We start from the raw sequence: 14615 nt of genomic DNA, 5'->3' as shown, positions 1-14615 counted from the left end.
CGTACCATTTTTCTAGATTCCACAAATATGCGTTAATATACGATACTTATTTTTCTGTTTCTGACTTCACTGAGTCCATAACAATAATAATAAAATTTGAGTGTGCCTCTTTTCAAACCTGCTAGGTTTAGGTAGCTTCCTAAAATAACCAAAATTCATCCTTAAAGTGTGTATTTTTACATGTTTAATAAGTAAAATCAGAATAGTCTGAATAGTATTTAAAATATTTTCAAATGTACATACTTAGTAAATACAGTGGTTTTTCTTGAGAACAATGCAAAGTCCATAAATCCCCAGAGCTGTGCCAGTTTCAGTTGAATACTTTATTTGTTGCTTTGCTGGCTTATCTACCCCTTTTCTTCACACAGTGACATTTTTTCAGTGCCAAATCCCACACAATCTAAATTGTTACAGATAGAGGGTTTGCTATTTGTGGTACTTTCCTGTAGGCAACTGTATTGTCAGTAGAACACGCCTGTTAAGATGTACTGAATTGTTTTTTTTTCTCCCCAACATTTTGTTTTGAAAAGTGTTAATTTTGTGGCAAATAACTCAAATAGCCTTCACCTAGTTTTACCAATTGTTAACATTTTGCCACATTTGTTTTATTTCTCCTTTTTTTCCCTTTCTCCCTCCCCCGTCTTCCTCCCCTACCGCATCTCTCTGTCTCTAAATGGTGTTTTGGAACCACTGAAAGGTAAGTTGCAGGCAAAATGACCCTTTACCCCTAAATATTTCAGCAGGTATCTCCCAAGGATAGAAACATTGCCCTTCATAACCATAATGCCATTATTACTCTTAAGAAAGTTAGCATTAATATGCCTTTTAATATATTATAGTGCAGTTTATTTTGAAGTTGCTCCAAAATAATGTAATCCACCCCTACCCCCCACCTCTACCCCATATTGGATTGAGGATCTAGTGAAGTTTCACGCAGTGCATTTGGTTTTTATGTCTCTTTTAATCTAGAACAGTCCCTCTGCCTCTTTTTCTTTTTTTTTTAATGACATCGACTCTTTTGACAAGTGAAGGCCGGTGGGCTTACAGACTGTCTCACATGCAAAATTAATTTTGCATACATATTTTTAAATCATCCTAAAAGCCAGCCTTAGTTTTCTGAACACGTTGATGAAATATGTGTTTGTTTGTGTGTTTGTCTTCTAGAGTATGGTCTCCGGCTCGGGAGTCAGATCTTCATAAAGGAAATGACCGGAACAGGTCTAGCATCTAAAGATGGCAACCTGCATGAAGGAGACATAATTCTCAAGGTGGGTGGGTTCATGCTCAGCTTCCTAGTCTGTATTTCCGCATTCAAGTGCCAAGTCAGTGAAACTTTGTTGAGATAGGAGTCAATAATAAGACAAAGCCTGGAAGGGCAGCAGAGAGATCATTTTTAATCAGGAAAACCAGACTTGGAGATTTGTAATAGTGTAGTGTCAGTTAAAAACAAAAATCTTGGGGGTTCCCTGGTGCAGTGGTAAAGAATCCACCCACCAGTGCAGGGGACACGGGTTCGAGCCCTGGTCTGGGACGATCCCACATGCCGCAGAGCAACTAAGCCTGTGCGCCACAACTACTGAGTCTGCGCTCTTGAGCCCAGGAGCCACAACTACTGAAGCCCGTGTGCCTAGAGACCATGTTCCGCAACAAGAGAAGCCACCTCAGTGAGAAGCCCGCGCACCACAACAAAGACCCGACACAGCCAAAAATAAAATAAATTAAAATAAATTTTAAAAAAATCTCAGCAAAGTCTTTCTTCTTCCCTGTTTATTAAAAGTTTAAGCTCCTGTTCTCTAAACGAAGGAAAGATGAGAGGGCAAGTTGGTGGTATATGAATGCTGAATATTTAATCGTTTTTGTAAACCTCTCTAGTCAGGAAACATGTTCCAGTAGTAAACCAAACCATCGTCTTGAGCTTGGAAGTTAAATAAATTAGCAGAGTAACTTAAGTACACTACAGCTTTCTCAGGCCTGTGTTTGGGTTCCAGGCATGTGGGGTTATATTTAATTTAAAGGATAATTCATTTTTATTCAGTCAGTCATCCTAAAGCCCACGTCTGTTTGAGTAACTGAGCAAAGCCCTTAACTTTTTAGAAGAGGAAAATAAGAATTTTCTGTTTTGCTGTGGGTAGTTGTATTGCATGGAACATTACTCTTCTTCATAAACACAGATAAATGGAACCGTAACTGAGAACATGTCTTTAACGGATGCCCGAAAACTGATAGAAAAGTCAAGAGGAAAACTCCAGCTCGTGGTGTTGAGGGACAGCAAGCAGACGCTCATCAACATCCCCTCGTTAAATGACAGCGACTCAGAAATAGAAGGTAAAGAAAGGGGAGGCTGTGAGCTGAGCTGGAGGAGAGGAAGACTGTTGCTTCTGCATTGTCATCTCTATCTAGCATAGCCATTCACCTGGAAGTTAAATTTCTAACAGAAGCCTCTCTTTTAAACTTTAATTCCAGGTTTGGTTGTTATTTTCTTATTAAAGGGTCTGTTGAAATTAGGATTCCAGTATGAAATTCTGGTGTACTTGTGAATCCCTGCGGACTCTGAGGCCATTGAAAACAAAACTTGTTAGTAAAAAAATGTATGTGGGAGTGGTTCACAGAACTAACCACATACATTTGTAAATTGCTCATTCTTGTGCTTTATCATGTGATTTTTTTTAAGTGACTGTTAATATTTCCAACAAAGAGAAGACAATGTAGAGGATAGTTAAAACTGGTAGACACTATAATAGACTCAATCAGAATGGATGAATAGTCTGGTATTCATTGGTTAGCAATCTGTGTCACCTCTTCTCTTATGAAGCTATAGTCGTTTCTTTTTTTTTAATTTGAATATGAATTTTACATAAGATAACATTTATTTATTTGGTCTCTCTTCATTAATTTCCACAGCCAAATCCAACTTCTTGTCCTTCAAAATGGTCTTGTGTCTTCTTAGCCCTTTACTTTTTGGCAGGGCGGGGGGCTCTCGGGCATGTCTTTATTATTTATTTTTATTTTTTTAATTGAAGTATAGTTGACATACAGTACATACGATAAAATTTTAACCATGTAAAAACTACCAATAAAAATAAATAGACATGCTATTTCCTACTTAATCATCTAGTATTGGCTTTGTGCAGAAAAGTTTAGAAAATATTAAGTTCTCAAGTTTAGAAATGGACTTGTTGATCTTTAAAAGAATTACTTTATAAAACCTTAAAACTTGGTTTAATTTCTATTATATACAATGTCTAATCAGGTGGTTACTGCTCTGAATACAGGAAAACACGTAGAGCACAGGAAGTAATGCCAGGGTGCTAGGAGCTTACGGGTTATTTCCTTGTTACTCCAAGTGTGCTACTTAGCCCACTAGCAGCATCGTGTCATCCAGGAGCTTGACGGAATTGCAGAATCTCGGGCCCGGCCCAGAAGAGTTGCATTCTAACAAGATCCCAGGTGATATGTACGCACATTAAAGTTTCAGAAGCACTGGTCTATGTGCACACTCAAAATGAGTGTGTGTGTGTGTGTGTGTGTGTGTACCTGTGTATATACACTAATATAGATTCACACATACACACACACATATATATATTCCCATCATTGGATTTTGTCTCTTCAGTGTCAGCTTTGATGGAAAGTATGATGAAAGAGGAACATAAAATTCTGGATTTAGAGCCCTCTTTGTTAATTAATGCCTTTCCTTTCAAACGATCAGATTCTTTTTTTTTTTCAACGAAAGACTCAGACTAATAGCACATTTACTGCCTGCCCTCTCTTCCATTTCCCCTGTTTCCTTGCCCAGAGAATAGAATAATTTCTGGCACAGGTCTCAAATGTTTTATTAAGAAGTCTTTTCTTATTTTTGAAATCAGATATCTCAGAAATAGAGTCAAACCAATCATTTTCTCCGGAGGACAGACGACAGCAGTATTCCGATTATGATTATCATTCCTCGAATGAAAAGCTGAAGGAAAGACCAAAGTAAGATGATGAGTATTTTCCCTCGCCCACATCCCTGTGAGTGTACACACATATGTATTTGCAAATCTGTCACATGATGAGACGTTAACATGACGTGTGCTTAAGTTCAAGAGAGGACACGCATAGCAGATGGTCCAGGATGGGCGCCACACCCACTCCCTTTAAGTCCACTGGAGATATTGCAGCTGCAGTGAGCGCAGAACCCAGCAAGGAACCCACATACCAAGAGGAAGCCCCAGGTGAGGCTCATTTTAAACAGTCATGTTCAGGTGTCAGTGCTTGGTAATTCCAGAAGGTGGCTGGAAAGAGAGAGAGAAATTATTTTAAAATCATTTTTATATATGGAAGAGGCACTCCTGTCTCATTTAATATTGAGAAAAATACAAAGAATAACAGCTCTTTCTGTGTGCCAACAGATTGGTCACCTTTTGTTATGTTTCATTAGTCATGGTCCTTTTGTCTCCCATCCCTGATCCCAACCTGAACTGTTATCTGCTCACAACACTTCTGACACCAACTGTGTGGGTTTTGTCCTCTGCCCAACTACCAGTTCTCGAATTCTCCAGACACCGACCGGGTGTCATACAGTTCAATTCAGTTCTGGCACTGACTACCCAAGTTCGTGCAGACCCCACAGGTTAAGGGCTCCGTCTCACAAGATGCCCCCACTACAGGCGCCAGTCACGAGTCCCGGGTTGCCGCCTTCACTTCCGACCAACCAGCTCTAAACTGGGGGTTCCCGTGACTCTTTCCTCAAGTTTGATAATTTGCTAGAATGACTCACAGAACTCAGGAAAGCACTTTATTTACTATTACTTTTTTTTTTAATACAAGATACAATTTAGGAAGAGCCAAATGGAAGAGCTGCATAGGGCAATGTCTGGGGAGAGGGTGGAGAGCTTTCCTGCCCTCTCCAGGCACATCACCCTCCCAGCACCTCAATATTTTCACCCACCCTGAAGCATTCTGAATCCCCTTGTTTATGGGGGCTTTGTCATGTGCATGGCTTTCTCTTCCTGGTGACCAGCCCCATCCTGAGGCTCTCCAGGAGTCATCTCTTTAGAACAAAGGATGCTCCCATCACCCAGGAAATTGCAAGGGATGTAGGACCTCTGTGTCAGGAACTGGCCTCAAAGATGGAACATTAGAGCAAAAGATACTCCTGGCACCCCTTTCACTCCAGAGATGAAAGGGACTTCAGGATCTCTGAGGGTGGGGAAGAGACCAAATACATACTTCTAATTATGTCACAGTCACATTTTGTCAAATTTGATTAGTTGAAGTCCTTTTATGTCCCATTTCTGATCTCAACTCCATTCCCTACCCCTGCCCCCAACCCCATAAAATTATCATGATTTAAATGCATAAATATTTATCCATGGAAAAAAAACAGCATTATTACATGGCTTTTAAGTTACTTAAAAAATGCTACCTGCTTGTAAACGTGATTATGCATCTTGGATTTTAAAGGTTCATTTTCTTCTCACTTCTTTTGAGAAATCATTGACACCTACTAATGCCTCAAACTTAAACTTAAGACATTTTTGTTTGATGTGATAACATATGTAGCATAGGGTACAGACTTGAATTTTTTGTGGATTTTGTGATCTTTATATTTAGAGACAAGACAAAGCCTGTTAGTCCAGGTCGGTAATGATGTTTTTTAATCCACAGTTCCTCCACCAAAACCAGCCCCAAGAACTGTTCTTCGTCCAAGTCCTGAAGATTTAGCAATATATGGGTATGTATTTCAGTCTTTCTTGCTTTCCCCCTTTCTTCCTCCACACAGCTCTATCTCCTTAACGGAAATTTGGAAGAATGGTTTTCTTAAACTTTAGATGGTGATTTTGCATATAATTAGCTGCCCTTTAACCAACCCCTATTGCTACTGTTTGTGAGAAAGAGAAATCATTTGTAGGACGAGTAAAATGTGGAAGTGAGTGAATGTTAACTTTGTCTGCTTGCCTGGCTAGTTTTCCAGATATTATTTTGAATACTTGAGTTTGCCAGGTCAAGAACGCCCACATGGATGAAGTATTGCTTAAGTATGGTGCCTCTGTAGGGGCTATAGTGACAGGTGATCCTGGCATGTGGAGGGAGGGGAGAAGTGATACAGTGCTCTGCACTTGACAGTGAGAACCCCTGCTTCCAAGCAGTGGCCTCTGGATTCGGATCCTGCTTCCCTGGACCCAGGCTGTGTCTCCATTTGACAGGATCCCTATGGGGTCAGCAGGCTTTCCTTTGAAAGAATCCTGAAGTAGGAATCAGATGGCCTTGATTTTTGCTCTAATCCTGCCCATTATTTGCTTTTAATCTTGAATGAGTGTACTTAAACATTCTCTATTTCTGTTCTTCACTGGTAAAGTGGCCTACTGATATTCATCTCACAGCCCCAAAGAAGATAAAATTATAGATTATGTGAGAAAAATGAGAGAGAGCTTTTTTTTTTTTTTTTTTTTTTTGTGGTACGCGGGCCTCCCACTGCCGTGGCCTCTCCCGTTGCGGAGCACAGGCTCGGGACACGCAGGCTCAGCGGCCATGGCTCACGGGCCCAGCCGCTCCACGGCATGTGGGATCTTTCCGGACCAGGGCACGAACCCGTGTCCCCTGCATCGGCAGGTGGACCCCCAACCACTGCGCTACCAGGGAAGCCCCGAGAGAGATATTTTAAAAGGGTAAATCACTCTATAGATAGAATAAATTAAATTGCTCACTGCTAATGTTGGTTTTCCTTTACCCCGCCCCCAACCCCCCCCCAAAAATCTCCCATCTTTCTTTCCTGAAACGGAACCCATTGCAGCCCCAATACCAAAATGGTGAGGTTCAAGAAGGGAGACAGTGTGGGCCTCCGGTTGGCCGGTGGCAATGATGTCGGGATATTTGTGGCCGGCATTCAAGAGGGTACCTCAGCGGAGCAAGAAGGTCTTCAAGAAGGGGACCAGATTCTGAAGGTAGGAAATCCCAGCCCTGTTTCTAAATGTTACTGGGGAAGAGTGGGGTTTTCTGGAGGGTCTTACATAAGGGACAGGAAAGTGGTCCAGCTTGTGAAAATAGACCAACTGCAGGTTTGTTGCTGCCAAGCATCAGGTCTCTGTTTCCTTCGAATGGGTCCTGTCTCCTAGTCCTGGAACCCAAAACTCATCCCTATGTCTGTGGGACTTTATAGTGTTCAAGACCCTCACAAAGATTTTTATTAGTTTGATTAACAAAAAAATGGAGACTTCAGCTAAAGGGCTAGGTAGAAGAGCTTTCAAAAGATCCTGCTAATGGTTGGGTTTTAGTTGATGCCCCTGCTTGGTTGTCACTCTTCAGGCCGTGTGCTGGAACTGAACAAAGGTGGGTATTGGCATCAGATCATCTGATTTGAATCCTGTCCCAGCTTCATATGAGTCTGTGGCCTTGGCTTCGGCTGTGAGACTCGGGTTTCTGTATCTGTTCAATGGGGATAAGCATACCTGCCTCGCAGGCACCCTGGGAACATTAGAACAGATGATACTCGCAAGGCGCCCAGCAGAGTTCTTGGCACAGAGTAGGAAAGTCAGTGTCTGTTCTTTATCCTGTTGGAAACTAACGAGTTGCTGCCATTCAGTGTGTTACTTACATCTAAAATTGTCCAGGAAGGAGAATCCCTGGTTAATCAAATATTGGTACTTTTCAATTTACTATATATATGTTTGTATAATCTATTGGTTTAAAAAAAAGGATAACCAACTCATCTCTGACATTTTATCATGTATTTTCCACTGACTTCAGTATTAACTTCAGGAACACTGAGTACCTTGTGACTATAAAAATACAGAATGCTGGGGAATTGTCTACACCAGAATTTCTGCTTCTGTAAACTTGCATTTCTTATGCGTACTAGGTGGTCTGGTAAGAGTGTCTAGCCTCAGAGGAGAGGGGAGAAAAGCAGAATTCCCAAAGGAAGCAGGCAGAGCACAAAAAGAGGTGGTCCTTTTCCTTCTTGGCCCTTGGCCTCGTGGTGGTAGTTCAGATTTCATTTCTGGAGCCGATGAAGAGCAAACCTTGACCTTGAGCTTTGCTGAAGCTTTCCAGTGACATTCTAGACCCTCTTCGGCTCTGGACAGGATCCTAGAAGACTAAGTGTACCTGAGTGAACCTCAGGGTACCACATGATCCTAGGAAATAGCACTTACCAAGTGCTACCGACAAGAGCCCCGTTTGAGTGCCAGCTTATACCAATTTACTCGTGGGCTGATGCCAAAGAAGAAAAAGCGTGTTTCCTAACTGATGTGGGACCGTAGGAAGTCAGGTAGGAATTTGGAAACTTTTGCTCACAAAGGTTCAAGGATGACATATTTTTGTACCCTGTGGGGAAAAGGATTTTTAGAATTTTCATGAAAAAAAATAGTAAATTCACTTAGGGGCTTGACAGACCTCTCTAAGTCGTCAAAATGAGAGTCACTCCCATGTGTAAAAGTCGTGATACACAATGTTTTCTGCTTGAGAAAGTGTCTTGTTTCCTGTTACCACCTTGGCGACAAGGAAGAAACTGTGGGAACCAGCTTCTTTTTTTTTTTTTTTTTTTTTGCGGTACTCCAGCCTCTCACTGTTGTAGCCTCTCCCACTGCGGAGCACAGGCTCCGGACGCGCGGGCCCAGCTGCTCCGCGGCATGTGGGATCTTCCCAGACCGGGGCACGAACCCGTGTCCCCTGCATTGGCAGGCAGACTCTCAACCACTGCGCCACCAGGGAAGCCCAGGAACCAGCTTCTTTTGCAGTAGTCTCATCTGGAGGTCAGGCAGTAGGTGGTCCTCATTCTTGGGTGTGTGGAAATTTTCTGTTGACTACAAAAGGAGCCCTCAATTCTTCAAAGGGGTGAAAAAGATTGAGCTCACCTACTGGGGCAGAGAAGTTGCGACACAGCCTTAGCGTAGCTGACACAGAATCCTCTTCAGGCTCACAGCAGACACAGCTAGACCGTGTAGACTACTAAATAGATAATGGAAGAGGATATTTATTGGGGAGGGCTGTACAACCTAACCAAAGTGCTGTCTTGGCCTTTTTTCCTTTAATTTGTTTCAGCACTCCTTTTCATGGTCAAATTGAATATATCAGGGTACAATGTACATACAGTAAGCACTTTACTCTGCTGTGGGTTTTTTAAGTGCAGCTCTTCCTTTTGTAAAGGTGACAGCTTGACATGTGGAACGAAAAAGTGAGTGTGCTGTGGCGAAATATGTGCCTTGTAACTAACAGAAGTGCACGTGCTTTAGTGCTTGGCTTACCTATCTCTTTGCTTATTTTTTTACCTGGTATGATTGTCATTTCTCTTTCAGAAACTATTAGAGGAAGGGAAAGAGAAAAAAAAGCTCCTAAGTTTGGTTATTAACCATGTGGATTTTAGCTACCATGTGTTGCTTTAATTTTGACCATTATAGTTTTTGGCTTGACAGAAGGTCAGTCTCTGAATAGAGAAGGACAGAGGGACCTCCAAGGTCTTCCCCCATGCCCTGTGGCCCTATCTTATTTAAATAAACAAATGCAAGCATGTACAGTGCATGTAAAAACATACACGTGGCCACATATAGACACAGATGTAGATCTGCAGATGGTGCATAAGAAAGGATTAATTACCAAAGCGTGAATATCCCTAATTCAGGGACAGAGAGATGGGAATGAGCTGTCTTAAGTGCTATAAATATTGTTTCAATGGAAAAGTTGACATGATTGGTTTAGTAAATCACTCTATTTTAAACGCACCAAGTAAATTTTAATCTCATGCCTATTTTCACTTAATGGTAAATTCCAACCTTAATTAAATTAGACTCAATTAATGATTTTTTTCAGTAGTAAGGCATTACTCTTTGATTAAAGGATTCTACAAGTCCTCAGTGACTGAAGAAAATATTTCAGAGGAATTCTGTGTCTTCACTTCTGTAATACATTATCAAAATATTAGGTACTTTAAAATCATTTTTACATTTTACTTATGTGTAATTATTCTGTTTTAAAGTGGTTTTCAAGGTACAAGACAAAGATGTCAAAATGTCTTTTTCTTTGTCCCACTTTTCAGTTTTACCTGCTTTCTAACTTGTCTTCTGAGCGCTATTTACAGTGTACCCTACTCAGTGGGGAATAAATGTGAACTTCTTGCCCATTATGTATCAGAAGCTTAAACTAAAAGCCTATAGATTAGGCTAATGGTCTGCCACCTAAGACTAATGTTCTTTAATTTCAGGTGCTAGAAGCTGTAAGAGAAAGGTGGATTTGGTCGGAATCCTTCTTTGCAGGCTTTTATTTGAATCAATTTGAAAAGTATTAGTGCCTTAAGCTGGGCCAGCACGCTCATTTACCATAGACCCCACCAGTCCTTATTGCATTACAGTAATTGGATTTGTACCTTCCTGGCCACCTCTACAGGAGATTCAAAGAAGAGAGGGAAGCAGACACAGCTACAAGAAATTCTAACCTGATCCAGTGATGAGTCCTTGGTGGAATGGCATAGTCCTAAGGGGTGTGCAGTGTGGGGAGGCAGGAGGATATGGTGGTACCCACAGCCCAGGCCGGGTGCTAGGAGTCCCTGGGTAGGGCACGAAGGACTTCTTTACATCTGAGGTTTGCTGTGGGCAGGCCCTGATGAAAACAAACAGATCAAAAGCAGGTGGCACCTTTTTGAAAACAACTTATTTCTTCTTGTTTTGTTTTTTCTGTTTGCCCCTCCGATCAGGTGAACACACAGGATTTCAGAGGGCTCGTTCGGGAGGATGCCGTTCTCTACCTGTTAGAAATCCCCAAAGGCGAAGTGGTGACCATTTTAGCTCAGAGCCGAGCTGATGGTGAGCAAGTTTGGTTATGAGTTTAGTGGGCGGTAGGAGAGGGAGGTAGCTTGAGAGCACAACAGGAAAATCTGGGTATTAAAATATCGAAGTGGATCCTGACACCTGATCTCTAGGTCGTAGGTATGTGGAAAGAATTCGGGTACCATTTAACTTTCTATACACATGTTTTCTGTGCACCTACTGAAAGAATTTCACTAGTTGTGTGATTTTGGAGTAAAACTGCTTTTCTGGACAGAGATCCATCCTTAATTACTGCCTGAAGTTATTATTGAGTTTTTCCATGACAGGTGGAAAGGGCCACACCTGCTGGTCAGCTCTCATATTAACCCGTATCAGTCTGACAAGTTGCTTCACCTTTCCAAGCTTTATTGTTCTCATCTGTAAAATGGGGGTTAATAGAATCTTCTTGTCTGCTTCAGCTAGTACAGTTGATTGGCAACTGTATTAAGGTTCTCCAGAGAAATGGAACCAATAGGATGTGTATGTGTGTGTGTGTGTATATATGTATATCTTTCTATACATAGAAAGAGAGAAACAGAGACAGAAACAGGCAGACAGAGAAAGGGAGAAAGGGAGCTATTTATTGATACTGTGAGGAATTGGCTTACATGATTATGGAGGCTGGCAGGTTCCAAGATCTTCAGGGTGAGTTGGTGAGCTGGAGACCCAAAGAGAGCCAATGGTTTAGTTCCAGTCCAAGTCCAAAGACCTGAGAACCAAGAGAACCAATGGTGTAGTTGCTGTCCAAAGGCGGACTGGCTCAAGATCCAGGAAGAGCCAGTGTATCTGTTTGAGTCTGAAGGCAGGAGAAAAGCTGACGTCCCACTTTGAAAGGAAGAAGGGTTCATTTTTCTCTTACTCGGGGGACGGTTTACCTTTTTGTTGTGTTCAAGCCTTCAATGGACTGGCTGAAGCCCACCCAAACCAGGGAGGGCAATTGGCTTTACTCAGTCTGCCCGAGTTAAATGTTAATCTCATCCAGAAACACCCTCATAGACACACCTAGAATCTGGGCACCCCATGGCCCAGTCAAGTCGATGCATAAAATTAACCATCACAGCAACTCGTGAACTTAGTTACTTGTCCTTCTTCCTGTTTGAACTATGGTTCCCGTGGGGCCTGTGTGCTGAGTTCGCTAAATGCAAAGAAAGTAAAGAGGGTGACCAGAGTTCAGAGAGCTGATAACTCTTCCAGAAAAGACCTCTGGCCAAGCTGAGTACCACATGCAATGATGCTTTTGTCTTTCAGTGTATAGAGACATACTGGCTTGTGGCAGAGGGGATTCGTTTTTTATAAGAAGCCACTTTGAATGTGAGAAAGAAACTCCACAGAGCCTGGCTTTCACCAGAGGGGAGGTCTTCCGTGTGGTAGATACGCTGTACGATGGGAAACTGGGCCACTGGCTGGCCGTGAGGATTGGAAATGAATTGGAGAAAGGCTTAATCCCCAACAAAAGCAGGTATCTTGAGACTGCACACTCCCACGCAACCCCTTTAAGCCTTCCTCCCACAAGTAAACAACACCTCCCCCCGCCAAAGGAAGCCCCATATAACTTCATCATTTGTCATCACAGCCTCTCCCATCATCCATTTCTTGTGTATGAGGAGACCTTGGAGATAACTGCGGGTTTGGTTACAGACCACCGCAGTGAAATGAATATCGCAGTGAAGCAAGTCACACAAATTTTTTGGTTTACCAGTGCATACAGAAGTTATGTTTATATTTTACTGCAGTCTATTAAGTGTGCAATAGCATTATGTGTAAAAAGAAAATGTACATACCCTAATTAAAAATTCTTTATTGCCAAAAAGTGCTAACCATCATCTGAACCTTCAGTTAGCCATAGTGTTTTTGCTGGTGGAGGGTTTGAAATTTTGAGAGAATTCCCAAACTATGACACAGAGGCACAAAGCGAGCAAGTGCTGTTGGGAAAATGGTACCGATAGATAGACTTGCTCAACGCAGAGTTGCCATAAATCTTTAATTTGTAAAAAAAAAAAACGCAATATCTGCAAAGCACAATAAAGAGAAGTACAGTAAGACAGGGTGTGTCTTATATCAGCCTAAACAGAACAAACCATGTCATCATGTTTGTTACTGAGCTATTTCCACTGGATTTTATGTGCACCTAGCCTTTCTCTGCCTCCGTCCAGAAGAGGAAGGCCCTGTGTTTCTCACCCCGTGCAACTTGCTCATTGTCAGGCTGCACCTCTAATCTAAGTCCATGAGTGACATTGACTGAATTTGATTAGTGACCCACACATTTGCGCATTTCCTGGCTTTAGACCTTTACTTCCCCTGGTTTCTTCTCTCAGAGCAGAACAGATGGCCAGCGTTCAGACTGCCCAGAGAGACAGCAGTGGGGACAGGGCAGACTTCTGGAGGATGCGCGGCCAGAGGTCGGGCGTGAAGAAGAACCTACGGAAGAGTCGGGAAGACCTGACGGCCGTTGTGTCAGTCAGCACCAAGTTCCCGGCTTACGAAAGGGTTTTGCTTCGAGAAGGTGTGAAAGCCAAGTGGGCCAGGAAATAATCCGACTGGGCTCAGAGCCTGTTTTTCTTTGTTTTTTAACTTTAATGATCACATTCCAACTTATCTGTATCCCTTAGGCCAAGCCAGCTTACAGATTGGAATCATGTTTAAACATGAAATAAGACTTACAAAAAAGTGAGCTGTGCCAACTCGTAGTTCTACAATCTCAGTTATTTTTTTTTAATACTACCATTCAGAAGTTTTTATATATTCTGTAGAGCAAAGCTTATCTTTAGTAATAGTGGGAGGAGTGAACTATAATAAAAGAGGGAGCTCTTTTATTTTTCAGAAAAGAGCTAGTCTGAATTGGAGGTGGGAGAACACACAATTTCTTTCATTTAGTTGTGTTATCAATATATAAAATACTTTTGCTTCTTAACAGCTAAGGACATGTAGATATCTTCATGGCTTTTTTTTAAATTGAAGTATAGTTGCTGTACAATATTATATGTTACAGGTGTACCATATGGTGATTCATAATTTTTAAAGGTTATACTTCATTTGTAGTTACTATAAGATATTGGCTATATTCCTCATGTTGTACAATATATCCTTCTAGCTTATTTTATACCTAATTTCATGGCTTTTCTTATCTCATTTCAGCTGGTTTCAAGAGACCTGTGGTCTTATTTGGCCCCATAGCAGATATAGCCCTGGAGAAGTTGGCAAATGAGTTGCCTGACCTGTTCCAAACTGCTAGTAAGTCTGTCAGTGATATTTTTTTCTCCACCAATTTTTATTTTGAAAGATATCTAACATACAGAAAAAATAATTAACACCCACATACCCTTCATCTGGGGTCACTGTCAACAGGTAACGTTTTGCCATCTACACTCTTTCCCCCATAGACACACACATGCATACACACAGGCACACACACAAATTTTTATAATTTCTGCTGCACTGTTTGAAAGTTTAAGTTGCAGGCATTATAACAGTTCCTACCTCTGTGAATCTCCTAATTCTCCTCCTATACAACCACAATACCATTATCACAGCCAAGAAATTTAACACTGATACAATAATTTTATGTAGTATATAGTCCTTTATTCAAATATTCTTCATTTATCCCAATTATGTCTTTCATAGCTTGTTGCTACTGTTTTTTTTAAATTCAGAATGCAACCAAGGAGCATGCAGTGCATTTGATTTTTATGTCTTTCTGGTCTCCTCCTTTTTCTAAATTAGTTTGTAATGTGATATTTTGAACAGTCCAAGCCATTTGTCTCATAGGATGTTCCCTGTTGGCCTGGCCTGTTTCCCCTGGTTAGACTTTGGTTAAACAGGTAGTGTGGGTCCTTCCCA

General features: G+C 41.5%; 1 protein-coding gene across 3 annotated transcripts in view; it reads left to right on the top strand.

Annotated features, from left to right (window-relative positions):
* The window catches only part of TJP2 (tight junction protein 2), a 105799-nt gene that overhangs the window by 75086 nt on the left and 16098 nt on the right, over positions 1–14615 (top strand). For all 3 annotated transcript variants that reach the window (XM_082656531.1, XM_082656532.1, XM_082656530.1), the window contains exons 6-15: positions 1165–1268; positions 2172–2325; positions 3867–3975; positions 4081–4214; positions 5650–5716; positions 6776–6926; positions 10667–10775; positions 12027–12237; positions 13094–13281; positions 13914–14009. In XM_082656531.1, the coding sequence (XP_082512657.1) occupies positions 1165–1268; positions 2172–2325; positions 3867–3975; positions 4081–4214; positions 5650–5716; positions 6776–6926; positions 10667–10775; positions 12027–12237; positions 13094–13281; positions 13914–14009 (1323 nt within the window). The remainder of the gene's footprint in view (positions 1–1164; positions 1269–2171; positions 2326–3866; positions 3976–4080; positions 4215–5649; positions 5717–6775; positions 6927–10666; positions 10776–12026; positions 12238–13093; positions 13282–13913; positions 14010–14615) is intronic.

The sequence above is a fragment of the Grampus griseus genome (assembly GCF_964374135.1).
Source record: "Grampus griseus genome assembly, chromosome: 6".
NCBI classification, from domain to species: Eukaryota; Metazoa; Chordata; class Mammalia; order Artiodactyla; family Delphinidae; genus Grampus; species Grampus griseus.
This window is presented reverse-complemented; position numbering and strand designations above follow the sequence as displayed.